The following is a 17,505-nucleotide window of genomic DNA, read 5'->3' on the forward strand; positions in this document are numbered from 1 at the left end:
CTTGGGGAAGAGAACTGTGGGGAGAGTGAGGTTTGGAAGCAGATCAGAGCGTGCTGAGTGGGCTCGGTCCTCACCTCATAGTGGGGATGCTCAGGGGGCGTGGCCTGAAACTGGGGAAGGCTTTTGCTGAACCAGGTAGTGACCGGGCGCTGCATGTTGATGGCAAATGGCTCAAAACCTTCCTGGAGGCCACAGATGGTAAAGAACCGCAGGGAGCTCACATCCTGGCCCAGGTTCAGGTGACCCACCTGGCCAGGTCCCAAGCTGCAGACGGGCAGGAAGCCTAGTGGGAGGGGATAGACGGGCAGGGGTGAGGATAGATGGGCAGGGCAGGGGCAGCCATGGGGAAGGAGGTACTGTGGAAAGAAGGGATGGAAGAGCGGGGGGCTGGAGGGGACAGCGTAGGGTCAGGTGAGATGGAAGAAAACCAGAAAGGGGCCACAAGGCCAGCCCTCACCATCCCCAATCTCAATATCCCGGAAGGCTGTTTCAGAGCCTGAATCGGACATGAGGACCTCGCCGTTGAGGGTGAAGATAATGGTGTTCTCTGTGAGGTCGATCATGCAGCCCACGACATCACCTGACTGCCAGGGACGCCCAAATGGTTCACTGCCCAAGTGCCAGCGCTGACCCTGTGAGGGGGCAACGGGAGACGTAGTGCAAGAGAGACACACAGAGGGACGGGGAGATACAGAAGCAACGGGAGACGTGGTGCGGGAGAGACACACAGAGGGACGGGGAGATACAGAAGCAACGGGAGACGTGGTGCGGGAGAGACACACAGAGGGACGGGGAGATACAGAAGCAACGGGAGACGTGGTGCGGGAGAGACACACAGAGGGACGGGGAGATACAGAAGCAACGGGAGACGTGGTGCAGGAGAGACACACAGAGGGACGGGGAGATACAGAAGCAACGGGAGATGCAAAGATACAAGTGTCAGGTCCAGGGCATGTGGGACAGAAGAGGGCTCACCCCCACGGTGGCCCCCATCTTACCCCACGTTTGCATCCATGATCCTCAAAGGATAAGCTTTCATGCTTTCCCCTCCCACTAATCTCTGTATCTCATCCCCTCTGCCTGGGTTCTCTATTGTTTCCATGACTGGGGCTGGGGTTATACAGACCACCAAAGTGCTAGTGGAGGGTTGGGGACAGCAGCAAGTAGAGGGATGGAAAGGAAAAACTAACCTGTCCATGTCCCCCATACAGACCCAAATATACACATATGCCCCCAGAATAGATAAATGGATAATGAGATGGATGGATAGGAAGCAGGGTATATGGCTGGATGGAAGAACGAAATGAAAGCTGAGAGTCTACCTGGGTTGATGCAGGGAGGGAAGAAAGTGTAGACAGACACATAGGTAGATGGATGGGTGGATGGATAAATAGATGATGTACTTATGCATTAAATTATTGGATAGATGAATGGATAAATGAAATCACAAATTGACTAAACAGGTGAATTGCGGAACTAACAACTACATGAATAGATGGCAACGTGGATGACTAAATGATTCTTTGGACAGATGAGAAGGATGGATGAATGGACAGACAGATGGTTGGATAGAGAGATGGATGATGGATGGACATATGCGTGGGCAGAGAGAGGGAAGGATACATGGAAGAATGGGTAGATGAGTGGGAAGGTAGAGTCAGAGATGGGCGGACAGAGTGAGGCACAGGTAGAGGCAGGGCTGGAGTGTGTGAGCTGTGGGAAGGGCTGGAGTGTATGAGCTGTGGGAAGGACCACAGAGTCTGGCAGGGTGGAGCCCAGGGAGCTACCCACGCGGTGCCCATTGAAGACATAGGCCAGCTCATCAGCTCCCAGCTCCACGTCAGGCCGCAGCTCAGGCCTCGCCCAGCCCACTCGCATCTCGCCGGTGGTGACTGCCTCAAACTCGAAGTACCAGCGGCCGCTCTGCACCACATAGGATTTCTCTGCCCTGAAGATGCGCACCCGGTCCCAGCGAGACTGGCTCTCCACCAGACCTACAAATGGGGCCAGGCAGAGTCAGAGAGGCTGGGTTGGTGGCAGAGACCAGGAAAGGTAAGGGCCTTTGGGGGGCTGGGAGGAAAGGGACAATTCTTGGTGTTAGGGAAGAACTGGGGAATCTCAGAGCAGTCACAGAGAGGCAGGAGGGACCTACTGAGACTTCTCCTCCATCCCTTTGCAGTCAGAGCTTCACAGAGGAACTAGTGACAGAGGCATGGAGGAAGAAAGTCGGGTCAGTCACGGTCATGGTCTGGGGTGAAGGGTCAAGATTAAGGTCAATGGTAAGAATCAAGGGTTGAGAGTAAGATCAGGAAGAGAGAGTCAGGGTCAGAGAGGGGATAGAAATTGCGGCTGGGGTCAGGGGTTAAGAAATTGAAAGTTGAGGACCACAGTCAGGGTTGGGGGTTGAGGCTGGGACTGGGGGCTCAGTGATAGGTCAGGAGTCAAGCTAGGAGTAGGGATTAGAGGCTCCATGTTATAGCTATAGTCCAGAGGTTAGGAGTTAGGGGTCGTAGCTGGGGGTCAGGAATTGGAGTCAGGGTCAGGGTTAGCGCTCACTGGTTCCTGGTCTGGCTGTTCAGTGTTGTAGCCGTAGCCCAGGCAGGGCTTGAGTCAGGTCAAGGTCAGTGGTCAAGATCAGGTTCAGGGTCAGGGACAGAGTGTCAGGGCTGGGGGGAGAGGGTCAGTGCTGTAGATGTAGCCCATTGAGAGGTGAGTTGGGTCAGAGATCAGGAGTCAAGGGCCGGGGTTAGGGTCAGGGTAGGAGTCAGGGTCAGGGGCCTGTGGTCAGCACTCACTGGGCTCCTGGTCGGGCGGCTCGATGTTGTAGCCGTAGCCCAGCAGGGTGCGCACGGCCTGGCAGAGGCTGTCCCGGTTGCTGCGCTTGGTGGCCTCGTCCAGCAGGCGGTAGGGCACAAGGCGAGGGTTCCGGCGTGCAGGGATGTCCTGCACAGAGCTGTAGGTCCAGCCCTGGGCCACTCGGTCTCGTGCCCACACATTGTGTCCGTTCTCCGCCAGCCGGTCCACCAGCATCGTCTGCGCGGGCGTCAGTCTCACGTGGCTCAGGTCCAGAGGCGCCGGCTTGTACCCATTGCTCATCATGTACCTGCGGGTGTGGCGGGGTTCGGTGGGACAAGACCCTCACCTCCACTTCTAGGCTCTGTGCTATGGGCTCCCTGACTTCTGACCCTTGTCCTTCGGATTCCATGATCTTTAGCCTTGAGCTTTGAAATTTCTGACCTTTGGTCTCTGACATCAGGGTTCTATGACTCCCTTAAATAAGCTTTGATATACCTGACTTCTGACCCCAGGATCCTGTGACCGTAGCAAGGGCTTTGACTTCACTGACCTCTGGCCTCTGTGACCCCTTCACCTTGATTTTGGGAGCCTCATTTCTCACGCTGGAACTCTCTGACCCCTCACTTCTAACTTTGAGGCTTCTTACCTCTGATCCCAGGACCCTATCATTCCAAACTCCTGGCTTTGGAGTCCTTGACCTTTGAACCTTGGCATCTATCCCCAGGACCTCTGATCTCTCATCTATAATTTTAAGATCCCTTACTTGCAACTCTAACAATTTATCACCTCTTTCCATTGACCCCTGACCTCTAACTCAGAGATATTACCTCTGTTCTCTCATTTTCCCAGACTCCATGGCAGACCCTGACCCTGGGTCCGACTCACTCCCACTCTCACTCTGGAATGCCTAACTCCGCATTCCTGACACCTCCCCAGGACACTCACCACTGACTCCAGAGCCCCGACCCCTGGTCCTATGACCTCCACCCTAACCCACAGCCCCTTGGTTTCTGACCTCAGCCTCCTCCCACCGGCCCTCAATTGCTCCAGCCCTCACCACGGCATCCCCGGCCCCCTACTCTCTTCCCCAGGTGGGGCCCGGGCCGCCCACACTCACGTCTTGGGGAGTTTTGTCTTCTTCAGGTTGTCTTCCGCCTTCTCGTCCGCCATGCCCACGTGGCAGCCCAGCGCCAGCAGGGTCCTGGGGCGGGGGGTGGGGGCAGGGGGACAGGGTCACCCCACGTGGCTCCCCTGCCCAGCCCAGCTCCCCTCATCCCCCAGCCCCTGTCAGCTCTGTCTCTGGGTCACTAGCTCTCTCCATCTCTCTTGTTCTGGTTTTCTGGGTGTCTGTCCCGACTCTCTTGGTCTTGGCGTCTGTGTCTCTCTGGCTCCTGACTCTCCCTGTTTCACTGTCGCTGTATCTCTTTGACTGTGCTTGTCTTTTCCTGTCTGCTTCTTTCCTTGTCTCTTTCTCTCTCTTTCACTTGCTGAGCATCTCTCTCTCTTTTTTTTTTTGCGGTACGCGGGCCTCTCACTGCTGTGGCCTCTCCCGTTGTGGAGCACAGGCTCCGGACGCGCAGGCTCAGCGGCCATGGCTCACAGGCCCAGCTGCCCCGCGGCATGTGGGATCCTCCCGGACCGGGGCACGAACCCGCATCCCCTGCATCGGCAGGCGGACTCCCAACCACTGCGCCACCAGGAAAGCCCTGAGCATCTCTCTTTACGCCTCTGTCTCTTACTTGCCCCCTGTCAGTTTCAGCCTCACAATCCCAGTCTCCCTCTCTCTCTCTGCCTCCCTTTTGTCTCTCTCTCTCTGTCTCTCTCAGTCTCGGTCTCGCTCCCCCTGTCTCTCCTTGCCCGCCGCCCAGCGGTCAGGCCCAGGCCCCTGCTCCCTGGTCCGCCCCTCACTTGAGCGTCTCCCCCGACATCTGCAGGTTGTAATTCCTCTCGGGCTCCGGCAGGCTGTGGAAGTCCACGAGGCATGGGTGCAGCCTCTTATTGTCATCCCGAACCTGGAGAAACTCCAGAGTCAACTCCTCGGTTCCTCTTCCCTCCCCAGGACTCCCAGACTGTGACCCCTGGCCTCCCCGACCCGTTCTGCCACCCAAGGAGCCCCTAGTGTCCCAAAGTCGCTTCCCCCAGTCCCCAGCCCCTCCCAGTTAGTGAGCAGTTGTCACTCCACCACAGCGAGCCTAGCCTCTCCCCAGCCCCCGCCGCACTGCAGGCAGCCCCCTCACCGGGCCGTAGGTCCAGCCCTGCTCAATGCGAGTCAGCGCCCAGAGTTCATGGATGTTCTCCGCCAGCTTCTCCCGAATACCCTCCAGATGGGGAGGCAGGACAATCTGGGGGCAGGTGACATTTGTGAGGTCCCTGCATCCCCTCCAGTCTGCGTCGTGACCCCTCTTCCCGAGAACACGTGCGAGCCCTGAGCAGTTCCCCAGAACTTTGACCTTTCCTACTGCCGAGCCTTGCTCCCCATCACCTCACCCTGCCTCCAGGGTTGACGTCCAGCTGCGTAAGGACTTAGCATCCTCAGACTTAAGGAACTATCTGGGAATGGGTCTGTCTCCCCCTGTGGACTGGGAGCTCCGTGAAGGCAGGGCTGGGGCTGTCTCTGTCTCCAGCATTTTCCCAGCCCTGTCCAGCCCAGAAGGGGATGCTCGTGAAATGTTTGCTGAATGAATGGAGGAGTCTCTTTCCTTCTCTGTACGATGAGAATCAGAACAATATTAACTCATGACACTTACTTTATAAGGGTTCAGTGAAATCATTTACATAAACTACTAAATGCTATATGCAGTGGACCCTCAAACAATGTGAGCTGGAACTGCGCGGATTTTTTTTCAGTAAACATACACAGTACCTGTATTTTCATTTTACAGATCTTTCAATTAACTAAGTGTGGGGGAAAGCTTGTGTTTGATTAGAGATCACAAGATGCGGAATCAGAAGAACCAGGGCTTGAGTCCTGATTCTATCCCAACTATTTTAGCTTCCTGCCCTAGGGTGTGTCATTTACCAATTCCTTTGTTTTTAAGACAGAGAGAGCCGTGCTGGGACTTGCGACTGTGCGCCTAACCCTCCCACATAGTTTCTATAAACGCGTGGCACATGGTAGGTGCCTAGTCATATTTAGATTGTTGGTGTTCTGCAGGCAGAGATAATGATGGTTGGACCAGGGTGGGATGTGGGGGGAGAAGGGATTGGGAGAGGTGGAGTGGACAACCCCTGAGGCTGCCGGGTGGGTGGGGGAGGGGAAGGGAGCCATCCAGGAGGAGGCCCAGGGCTCTGGCCTGGCTACAGGGGGGTGGCAAGTTCACCCCTGCAATAACATTACTACTACCAATAATGACAGTAACTCTACTGAGTACTTACTATTTCCTCAGGACCATGCTAAGCACTTCACATATATTAATTCATCTAACCTTCACAACAATGCTAGAGGGAGGTTCTCTTGTTCCCCCGTTTTCCTCACAGGTGAGGGAACTGAGGCACAGAGAAGTGAAGCCGCATGCCCACGGTGACGTGCTGCAAGTCAAACCCTTGTGATCAGCCTCTTAAACAGGACTTATATTCCCTCCTATAGGGACATGCCTGGAGGAAAGGTGGGGAGCTCAGATTGGGATAGGCGGAGTGAGAGAGGTGTGGAATAGAAAAGATGCCCAACAAATTGTGGTGGATAAGATCACAGGCTTTGGGATCAGACTTCCTGGACTCAAATGCTGTGTGACGTGCACAGGCTGCTTAACCTCTCTGGGCCTCACTTTCCTCAGCTGTATATTGGGGGCAATAATAGTCCTTTTTAGGGAATTCCCTGGTGGTCCAGTGACTAGGACTCCGTGCTTTCACCGCTGAGGGCCCAGGTTCAATCCCTGGTCGGGGAGCTAAGATCCCACAGGCACTCGGAGCAGCAAATAAATACTTTTTAAAAATTAAATAAATAAATAACAGTCCTTTTTTTTTAGGGGACTATACTGAGGACTCCCTGAAACCGAGATTCTGCCTTGAGAGAATCCTTTGCCTCCTCTCTGCCTCAGATTCCCCACCTGTTAAACAACAGGGTCCCCAGCTTCCAGCTCAGCTCCCCATCTCCCTGGCTCCTAAGGGAGTCTGCCTCTCCAAGAAACCCTTGTAGAGCAGGCAGTACCTGGACAGTGTCCACAGGGCAGGGTACAAAGTCGGTGTGTGAGAGGCAGCGGCTGGGGCCCACCAGGTGGGGCCCCCGGGGCCCTTCCCGCCGATACTCCTTGATGGGCTCCAGATGGAGTCGCTCTCGCGGGAGCACAGCCTCATGACAAGGGGCATAGCCAGGCGGAGGGAGGAACTTGAATTCGCCATGGCGGCCACCAAGGAGGAACCGCACCCTAGGTGGGAGAGTGGGAGTCACTAGTGAGGGCGGTGTACAGAGGAGAGTCTGTACTCAGTGGGGGGAAGGGAGCAATCTTGGGATCAGTGGAAGGTTCTGGGGAGACCTGAGGTCACTGGACAGTCATAGGGTCATGGAGGTCATTTAGGAGTCAGGAAACTCTAAGGTCAAAGAAAATGCTGGAGGTCAACAGGAATCTTTGGAAAACCAAAAAAGGAAAGTGGGGGTCAGGTCACTGGGGAGTTAATCCAAGGTCATGGGAAAGTCCTTTGGAGGAGGTCCTGGATCAACAGAACATCTAGAGATACCAGAAGGTTTGGGGGAGACCAAGAAGAAGGTCACTTGGAAATCACTGAGAGTCTGGTGTAACCTTGAGCAAATCATAATCGCCACTGAAATGGTGAGTAAGTCATTCACAGAGGTTGGGGTCACTGGGAAAAGACTGGGCTACTGAGAGGTCTCTGAAGTAACTGTGGTCGTTGAGCGGTCACTGGGAAATTATGGAGCTATTAGAATATCGTTGGGAGATGCTGGGGTCATTGGGAAGTCAAGAGCATGGAGTCATTGGGAGGCTTTGTGGTCATTGGAAGATCACTGTCAGATTCTGGAATCATCTGGAGGTCACTGGAATGGCACAGAATCATTGGGAGAGTCAGAGGTCATCTGGGAGGTCACTGGAAGAAACTTATTAATCATTAGAAGGTCATTGTGAAATTTGGGGGACACTTGGGGTGAAGCTGACATCATTGGGAGGGTCTGGGTCATTGGGAGGACACTGAGAGTGTCTGGGATCATGTAGAGGTCACTGGGACCTTCGTGTAGGGGTCTGGCCCATCAGTCCTGAGAAAAGGCTGCTGGGTCCTGGCCCCATAGAAGGCCATGGCGTGCTTGCAGAAGCTGTCTCAGGACAGTCCCAGGTCTGGGGACTGGCCAGGGGGCTGGGGCAAGTCCTTACTTGACACCAGCTGAGAAGCTGACAACGGGGAAGAAGAGCCCATCAAGGTTGAAGGCCTCGAAGACACCCTGCACAGGACAGCCATTGATGCGGAAGGAGATGGACGGCACGCTGAGGTCCAGGCAGCAGCTGACCACGTCCTCGGGGGCCAGGAGGTGCTGCCCTGGGGAAGTCACCAGGCGTGGCACGTGTCCTGCACCAGGATCACCAGGGAGAAGTCAGAGGTCCAATGGAACCAATGGTCTCAAGAGATAAGGGCAGGTATTAGAGGATCCTATAGGGTCTGGACCCTAGCAACTCTAAGGTCAAGAGATTAGAGGCAGAAGTCAAGTTTCCCCTGAGGTTAGGTTCCTGAGAGGTGTGGGGGTCAAAGATTAAAGTCATCTTGGAGTTAGGATTCTGTAACCTTTGGGGGCGTAAGTCAAAGATCAGAGATCATAATAATCAGGGCAGTTCTCTGGGCTCTCTAGGGTCAGAGATCTGACATCCTCTGGGGTCAGAGCTCCGGAGGCTATGAAGAAACAGGTTCGAGCCCAGATTCTGAAAGCTCTAGGGTTAGGGTCTTGGGAAATGAGGAATAAGGGGTCAAAGTTAGCCTGTTTGGGGGTCAGGATCCCAAGGCATGTGGTGAGAGCCTAGAAACCCTGGGTCAATGGTCAGGGTTGAGGGTCCCCTAGAAGGGTCCAGGTACCTGTCCAGAGATGTAGCCCATCAAAGCCGTAGGAATAGAGGTCATCGCCGACCCCGTTGCCGCCCCAGCCCTCGCCGCCCCCAGGGTACGGGCTGTAGCCCTCAGTGAGGGCCCAGCCCACCCGCAGGTGGGTGGCCTGAGCTGTCAGGAATGGAGCCACCTCGTCCACCATCACCTCAAAGTACCATTTGAGGTACTGCGTGGAGCCCTCTGCTCGGCCCACAAAAATGTTGGGGCGGATGCTGTAGGAGAGACAGGACAGGAGAGGAGGATGAAGGAGAGATGGAGAGGAGATCCAGGCTAGTGGGGGGGTGGGAGAGGAAGGGAGAAAGACAAAGATATACATACACAAGAAAAACAGAAAAGCAGAGACACAGAAACAGAGAGAGAAAGCAGAGACAGAGACGGACAGAGAGGCATCAAAGGACAGAGAAGAGAGAGATGGGAGAGAGACCAGGAAAAAGAGATGGAGGAGAAATAGAGACAGACAGATGAAGACAAAAAGAGCAAACACAGAAAGAAAGAGGGAGGAAGAGACAGAGGCAGAAATGGAGCAGGGAGAGAGGACAAGAGGAATGAGAAGCCAGGGATGAGCTGGGGACAGCTGTGGGGACCGGGGTGGGAGATGGAGGAAGGCCCATCCACCTGGGTGTGGAGTCTGAGTCAGGGAGGGGATTGCGAGGTTCTGAGTTCTGGGGTCAGGGGTTAGGGGCCAGACCTGGTGACAAAGTTGATGAGGTTTGTCTGCAGCAGAAGCTCGCGGCCAGGGAGCAAGTTCTCAGTAATGAGATCTTGGTTGGAGCGCACGGCCACGCCATTGCACACACACAGGGAACACAGCACGTCCAGCACCTGGAGGTCAAGGTCAGAGGTCAGGGTGTGAGGGCACCTGGGCGGGGGGTGGGGTGGGGTGGGGGTTGTCCATGGAAGACCCAGAGTGGGAAACCAGAAGGATGATATGCCAGGATGGGAGATAGAGCTTTTGACTGAGAAGAGGTGGTGAAAGTGGGAGGTCAGGGGTCACAGAGAGAGATCGGAGTCAAAGAGAAACATCAGGCAAGAGGCGGGGGCCGTATGAGCTGGGATAAGACATCAGCAATGTAAGAAAAGAGAGACTGAGGAATTCCCTGGCGGTCCAGTGGTTAGGACTCTGAGCTTCCCTGGGTTCGATCGTTGGTTGGGGAACTAAGATCCCGCAAGCCACATGGCTTGGCCAAAAAAAAAAAAAGACTGGGGTAAAAGGTCAGAAGCCAGTAGGAAGAGTGAAAGGGTCGGTCAGGGAGAGAGCACAGGGATAAAGATGAGGTTTAGATCAGTGGAGGTTGCAAACTTGTGTCTTCAGGGGCCAGGTAGATAATGTAAATATGTGAAGTGGTTAGAAACAATTCAGTGGGAACCAGTAGCACTTGGGGCAAACTGGAGAGTGTCTATGCAGCCCCCCTAAAGGCTACAAAATTAGAAATTGAAAAAATACTTCAACGAGATAACGAAGCACATCTGTGGCCCAGAACCCATTTAAGAACCATGAGTTTGAGACCTTTGTGTTGAGATGGAAGCTTGTGGTAGAGGAGTCCAGGTAAGAGATAAGATGGGGAAATGGGGGCAATTCGAGGGCCATGGGGAAAGGTCAGGGTTCAGCATTCAGGGGATAAGAGGTCAGGGGTGAGAGGCCAACCTTGTGGTTCCTCCCATGCTTGTCCAGGAGGGAGATGATGGACTTGATGTGGTTCTCCTGGATGATGTTCAGGACCTCGGGACTCTCAATCAGGACACAGTACAGCACCTCCAGGATCCCTGCACAGGGATCAGAGAGAGGTGAAGTGGCTGCAGCCCTCCCGTCCCCGCAAGTCCCCATCCCCTCCGCCTGGGTTCTCCTACCTGAGGAGGCCTCCAGCCGATCCAGCTTGCTGACCAGCCAATCCAGGTTGTTGGAGAAGAGGGCACAGTTGGCACGATTGCCACGGATCAGAGAGGCTGAGGGTGGAGAGAGGGGTCAGACCCAGTAGGACTGGGAACCTCGGGTGCTCTAGGGGGAGTCCAGTCCGAGGCTCCTCACCCAGGATTTCATAGAGCAGGTTCACAATCTCTTTCCAGGACTCGGCTGCCTCCTCCCCGGCAAATTCGGCAAAGTGGGCAGCAGTGGTGTAAACATTTAGGCGGTCGATGCAGTTCAGGACCAGGGAGAGCATCCCCTAGGGTAGAGAAAAGAGGGGGTTTCATCACAGGAATCCCAGGCCCTCCCTTCCTTGCCTTTCTTGGACTTGCTAATTCATATTCCTTCAACACCTAGTGACTGGGTGTCCCCAGATCGAAACCAGAGCCATCTGTGTGCACCCGCACTCCCAACTCCCTTCCTTCCTCCTCGGCTCTCCAGACCTGGCCTTGTCGCACTCTGCCTCTGTCCCCAACATAATACATCCTTATTAACATCTGGACTGAATCTGTGTTTCTCCTTCCAGTATTTTCTTTCCTTCCTTTCCACCTCCAAGGACCCTACTGCTGGTCCCATTGGCCCAGCTCACTTTCCACACCAACCACCAGAGAGATTTTTGCCTTCTGTCTCTTTCTTCTTTTAAAAAACATTTTAACCTTTTGTCTTCTTTTATTTTGAATTATAACAGACATACAGAAAAGCACATAAAACATATACGGTCTAGGGCTTCCCTGGTGGCGCAGTGGTTGAGAGTCTGCCTGCCGATGGAGGGGACACGGGTTCATGCCCCAGTCTGGGAAGATCCCACATGTTGCGGAGCAGCTGGGCCCGTGAGCCACGGCCGCTGAGCCTGCGCGTCCGGAGCCTGTGCTCCGCAACAGGAGAGGCCACAGCAGTGAGAGGCGTGTGTACCGCAAAACAAAAAAACAAAAAACAATAAAATATATACAGTCTATTCTTGCTTTTCGTAGTAGTTAGGTTCTGTAAAGTCGCCGTGAGCACTGAGTGAATCCTGAGACCCAAGGCTCCCAGGGGAAACACAGGGGCTTTCTCTGAGTCTCTGAGCACAACATTTTCATCAATCAATCAATACACACTCTCGTTTTATGTGCGTTTCTGTTTAAAGACACTAATTTAATAGATGTTGTTGATTCATTAACCTTAAACTCACAACCAACAGCATTGTAACTCATGCTTCAGTGAAGCTTTTCTTTAACACATATTTTCTCAGTAAGGCACATCACAGCCTTCTTGCACTTAGGAACAGTAGACAGCGCTTCGCCACTGTGCTTAGGGGCCATTTTAATCAGTGAAATTAACAAAAAGCACAAAAATGTGAAAAGCGTGGCCCTAAATACACCACAAAAAGGACACTTGCTTACAGGTGAGAGTTGAAATAACAAGGCAAATTGTCGCCTTGTTCAACCTCAACTGGAAACACAACATCAAATGACTTAAATTTTTTGCCTCTCTGCACATGTCCACAAATGACTACAAATATTCTGCAAGCATCGATTTGGAGGTTACAAATAAATTTTAGCAAGTAGGCATATTTGCAAATACAGAATCTGGAAATAATAAAGATCAAATGTATATGGCTTAACAAATAAATATGAAAGAACACTTGTGTAACCATGACCCAGGTCAAGAAAGAGAGCATTGCTAGCCTCCCAGAAGTCACCTCGATGCCCCTCCTGTTACACAACCCTCTCTGCTAGGGATAACCGTTATCCTGACTTTTATGGAAATCCTTTCCTTGTTTTTCCATTTTTACTACCTATGCATGCATTCATAAACAGTCTAGTAAAATTTTGCCTGTTTTTGAACTTGAGGTGTACAGTAAGTATTCTTTTGCACATGGATTCTTTTGCTCAACATTACTTTAAAAAAATTTTTTTTTTCTATTTACTTAGTTGGCCGCACTGAGCGGCTTGCAGGATCTCAGTTCCCCGACTAGGGATCGAACCGAGACCTTGGCAGCGAAAGCGCTGAGTCCCAACCACTTGACCACCAGGGAATTCTCTCAATATTACGCTTTAAGGTTAAGGGCATTGTTTCATGGGGTTGTCCTTTGCTCATTTTCATTGCTGAGTAGTGTCCATAGCCATCATACGGATATGCCACATTTGTGGATTCATTCCAGTGGTGGTAGACAACTGGGCTGCTATGATAATTGTTGTATCTATATCCTGGGCCCATAGTCAGAGATGCAGTGCATCGTGGTAGAGAGCACAGCCAGTTGGAGTCACACACAGTGGCTCTGCCCCTAACTCGTTGTGACTTTCAAAGACCTAACCCTTCTGTGGCTCCCAAACCGCAAGTCCTCACCCTGGTCTGGCCTTTGTCACCTCTCTGTGCTCATCTCCTCCCACTCCTCCCCTAGCTCACCCAGTCCCAGTCATCCCGGCCTCCTCACTATTCTGGAAGCTGCCAGGCACACTCCCACTTCATGGTCCGTGTACTTGCTCTGTCTCCTCTCTGTCCCTCCCTCAGGTGTACACATGGCTGCCTCTCTTCATTCACGTGACCCTCCCTGACTACTGTATTTTAAACTGCAAAAACCCCAGCACTCCCTACCGCCGCCCTTTTTTTTTTTTTTAAATATTTATTTATTTGGCTGCGTAGGGTCTTAGTTGCGGGACCTAGCTGCAGGATCTTTGTTGCAGCATGCAGGATCTTTCATTGTGGCACATGGGCTTCTCTCTAGTTGTGGCACGCGGGCTCCAGAGCGCACAGGCTCAGTAGTTACGGCACGTGGGCTCTAGAACGCACAGGCTTAGTTGCCCCGCAGCATGTGGGATCTCAGTTCCCCCACCAGGGATCGAACCCGCGTCCCCTGCTTTGGAAGGTGGATTCTTAACTACTGGACCACCAGGGAAGTCCCTGCCCTGCTTTGTTTTTCTCCTTATCATCATCTAATATGCCACATAATCATCCTATTTTATTGCTCATTTATCCTCCCGCCTCACGTCAACTCCACAAGGACAGGGATTTTTGTCTGTTTTCTTGACAGCTATATCCCCCCTGGTATATTTGTTCAGCAATGGCTGTTATCTAATCTCTCTGCACCTCAGTGACCCATCTGTAATATGGGAATTACAACCCCCCATGGGGTTATGGGGAGGATGTCAGGTATGTAACACCCATAACACACAGTAAGGGCTAAATTCAAAGTAACAATAACCACTGACACTTACATAGCATCTACTCTGTGCTGCTACTGTTCTAAACACTTTGCATATACTAATCCCACTCCATTAGTAAGTTTTGTTGTTGTTACTACCATCATTTCTAGGTCTGCCACCCCCATCACAATGGGAGCCCCTGGAGAGGAGCGGGGCCAACTTGGAAGACTTTAAATGAACATGCTCCCCAATCACCCTGAGGAGACAGCAGACCCCGGACCTTTGTACAGCCCCAGTTTTCCACCCCTCTCGGCCCCTCGCACTCAGACTCCGTGCTGAGCGAAGCCCACCACGTCTCCTCTCATAACACACAGACCCCCAGCCTCTGACCCAAGCTGAGGTCGCGCCCTACACTATCCTCCCACCCAAAAGCCCACCTCTCTGGCCCTCCCCCACCATGCCCCACTCTAGTTCTATCCTCCCACTCCGCAGGCCCTACCCCTACAGTCACCGCCTCCTGAGTCTAGTAGCTCAGCCTCGGGCTTCTACTCAGGCCTTTCCTCCACTGACCTGCCTTGGCCCAGAGCTTACCTTCACCCGCCCCGTCCTCCCAGGAGAGGGAACAAGTCCTGCCCCGCCTTCAGGCTCCGGTTCCACTTTGCTCTCACAGGCCCCGCCCCTCACCAAAGCCTCGCCCACCAACCCACTCCGGACCCGCTTCAAGGCTCCGCCCCTTCGCGTGTCCCCTACGACCCGCCTCCCCGCCCTGTTCACCCAGTCCAGGAACTTCCTCCTGCCCCTCCACCTGCCCCGCCCCCTCTCAGACCACTGCTTCCCCGGGTCCGGCAGGCTCCGCCCCTCTGAAGGCTCCGACCCCGCGCCCACAGACCCCGCCCCCCCGGGCCGCGCCCTCACCTCCTCCTGGAAGAGGCTCTGGCGGTTGCGCAGGCTGCGCAGCTTGCCCTGCTTCTCCTCGTGCTGCAGCTCCTCGGAGGGTGGCTCGAAGTAGCCGATGAGGTCCTGCAGGCTCAGGATGACGCCCTCGAGAGGCAGTGCTGTGCCAGCCGGAGACCCCGAGCCCCTCGGCTTTCCGCTGAAGCTGTCCAGGCCCCTGCGGAGACCGCGCACGTATCAGTGAGGGTCCGTGAACACTGTGAGGGTCCCGCCCCCACCCACCCCCGGTCCCTGCCAGACTCCCACAGACACACCTATTTAACAGAGAGAGAGAGAGTGAGACGCAGAGAGAGAAGGGCATTGATTGGCCCGAGGTGACCCAGTGGCCAAGGGCAGAGCTGGGCCTGGGACCCCCGCCTGTGTAGGGACAGGTCATGAAAGCAGAGGTCAGGGCTAGGGAGGTCCAGGGTCGAGGGTGTCAGGGGTGTGAAGTCAAAGTCATAGCTGTCGAGGTCAGATTAGGGGTCAAGTATGTAGAGGTCAGGAGTCTGTGTATGTGAGAGGTGTGAATGTCAGAGGTAGAGATTAAATGGTCTGGCGCATGAACACCAGGAGCGTGGGGTCAAGGTGTGGCCTGGCCCCCAGGGCAGAGCGGGCCAGGTGGCTCACTTGATGAAATGGTTGTAGAGGCCGCCAGTGCTGTAGATCATGCGGGCGGCCTGGGACTCCTCCTGCTGACAGCGGGTCAATGACAGTGCGTCGTCCATGTGGCCTTCCTGGTGCAGAATAGCCTGACAGTGGTGGGAGAGAGACGTCAGGAGGGGTTCAGCCAGCCAGGGCCATGCTCCCCAGACCTCCACCCAGACTCTAGCCCCCAAATTGCCCGCATCTTCTACGGAATCTCTCTGCCAGCTCCGCCCCCAGTCCCTCTTCATCTGTCCCCGTGTCTTTCATTCTCAACCCCTCTCTCTTTTTCCCCCCTCTAGGTCTCTCCTCTCACTCTCTGTCTCTGTCCTCTTTGTTTCTGTCTGTCTGTCTTTGTCTCTGTCTCTCTGTCTCTCTCATGCCTATCCCATGCTCTGTCTCTCCCTCTCTGTCACTATGTCCATCTCTCTCTCTACCTCTGTCTTTCCTTTTTTTTTTTAACATCTTTAGTGGAGTATAATTGCTTCACAATGGTGTGTTAGTTTCTGCTTTATAACAAAGTGAATCAGTTATACATAAACATATGTTCCCATATCTCTTCCCTCTTGCGTCTCCCTCCCTCCCACCCTCCCTATCCCACCCCTCTAAGTGGTCACAAACCACCGAGCTGATCTCCCTGTGCTATGCGGCTGCTTCCCACTAGCTATCTATTCTCTGTCTTTCTTTCTCTCTTTCTCTGTCCCTCTTTGATTCTCCCTCTCTCTCCCTCTCTGTCTCTATCTTGTCTTTCTCCAGGCCAGACCCCTCTCCATTTGTATGTACTACTGACTTAACATCCCCCCACCAGAAAGCTCTAATGGCACCCCAAATTTAACATGTCCCAGACAGAATGCCTGAACCCCTTTCTGGGAGGTGAGACCATCATGGCTGCCGGCCTTCCCCTGAGCTGACCTCCCCAGGACCCCATCCAGTCCAGCAGCTGTAAATACCGTCCACCTGCTGACGACTCCCACATTGCCCTCTCTGGCCCAGGCCCATCTCTACATCCTCTGCTGTTGTATCCAACTTCAGCCTGAGTTTTCACAAACAGGTGCCGCCCTAGTCTTCTCACTGATTCACTCAGCAAGTCTACTGAGTGGCTCTGTTCTAGGCATTGGGGCCCATCCTCCTGAGCTGATACTTGGCTGTCCCTGACTCAGTTAACGGCACTTCCCTCCTTCCAGCTGCTCAGGGCAAAAAAGGACAAAAATCATGGTCTCATCCTCAGTCCCTCTCCCTCTCACCCTGATATCCAACCTGTCAGAAAATCCTGTCGGCTCTGCCCTCAGAATACAACCAGACTCTGCCCCCTTTCCTCACTCCACAGTCCCCACCCTGGTGCTGTCCACTGTCATCCTCCACCTGTACCAGTGCGGACCTGCCCTGGTCTTCCTTCTCCAGCTCTGCCCACCCCCGTAGTCTGTTCCCATAAGCAGCTCAAGAACCCTGTGAACCTGAATCAGGGCACCGCCCCCCGTGCCCTGGCCTGCTCAAGGCTATCTTGCGGCTCCATCTCACCCAGAGTAAAAGCCAGGACCCTCCCCGGTGGCCCACAAGGCTCTACCTGATCTCTTCCCGTCCCCTCTCTGTCCTCATCTCCCACGACTCACCCCTCGCTCACTCTCCTCCAGCCGAACTAGATCTCCTTTCAGTGATTGCAACAGACCAACCTCATCCCAACTTCAGGGCCTTTGCGCCTGGTGTTCCCTCTGTCAAAAGTAGCTTTCCCACTGTTGGGTTGTAAAACTGTGTACTTCATTAGAGAGGGTTTAGTCACAGTGTCTGAGCACAGGGAAGGCAGGGAACAGGTCTGTATAGCTCAGCTATTTGTCCACACATACATCCACAACACCTGGGGTACTCGATAATTGGCTGAATGTTATTCTGTTATTATTCTGTTATTATTCATCTTTTTCTCTCCACCTCTGTCTTTCTTATTTCTGTCTCTCTGTCTGTCTTTCTCTATTTGTCTGTCCCCATGTCTGTCTATACTTCTCTCTTTCTCTTCATATATGTATTCTTTCTTTTTTCCTGTCTCTCTCAATCTCAGTTTCTCTCTCA

The 17,505-nt window shown here is 53.6% G+C and overlaps 1 protein-coding gene across 2 annotated transcripts in view; it reads right to left on the minus strand.

Moving 5' to 3' along the window:
- Window positions 1–17,505, minus strand: part of RYR1 (ryanodine receptor 1) — a 117,747-nt gene that overhangs the window by 88,969 nt on the left and 11,273 nt on the right. For both annotated transcript variants that reach the window (XM_059999263.1, XM_059999264.1), the window contains exons 12-27: window positions 15,430–15,551; window positions 14,782–14,977; window positions 10,865–11,000; window positions 10,687–10,782; window positions 10,484–10,602; window positions 9,527–9,660; window positions 8,809–9,050; window positions 8,118–8,310; window positions 6,944–7,160; window positions 5,034–5,138; window positions 4,705–4,808; window positions 3,914–3,997; window positions 2,796–3,103; window positions 1,792–1,994; window positions 458–632; window positions 75–283 (exon numbers count right to left, since the gene is read on the minus strand). In XM_059999263.1, coding sequence (XP_059855246.1) covers window positions 75–283; window positions 458–632; window positions 1,792–1,994; window positions 2,796–3,103; window positions 3,914–3,997; window positions 4,705–4,808; window positions 5,034–5,138; window positions 6,944–7,160; window positions 8,118–8,310; window positions 8,809–9,050; window positions 9,527–9,660; window positions 10,484–10,602; window positions 10,687–10,782; window positions 10,865–11,000; window positions 14,782–14,977; window positions 15,430–15,551 — 2,643 coding nt within the window. The remainder of the gene's footprint in view (window positions 1–74; window positions 284–457; window positions 633–1,791; window positions 1,995–2,795; window positions 3,104–3,913; window positions 3,998–4,704; window positions 4,809–5,033; window positions 5,139–6,943; window positions 7,161–8,117; window positions 8,311–8,808; window positions 9,051–9,526; window positions 9,661–10,483; window positions 10,603–10,686; window positions 10,783–10,864; window positions 11,001–14,781; window positions 14,978–15,429; window positions 15,552–17,505) is intronic.

Source organism: Delphinus delphis, chromosome 20, assembly GCF_949987515.2.
Source record: "Delphinus delphis chromosome 20, mDelDel1.2, whole genome shotgun sequence".
In the NCBI taxonomy this organism is placed as follows: domain Eukaryota; kingdom Metazoa; phylum Chordata; class Mammalia; order Artiodactyla; family Delphinidae; genus Delphinus; species Delphinus delphis.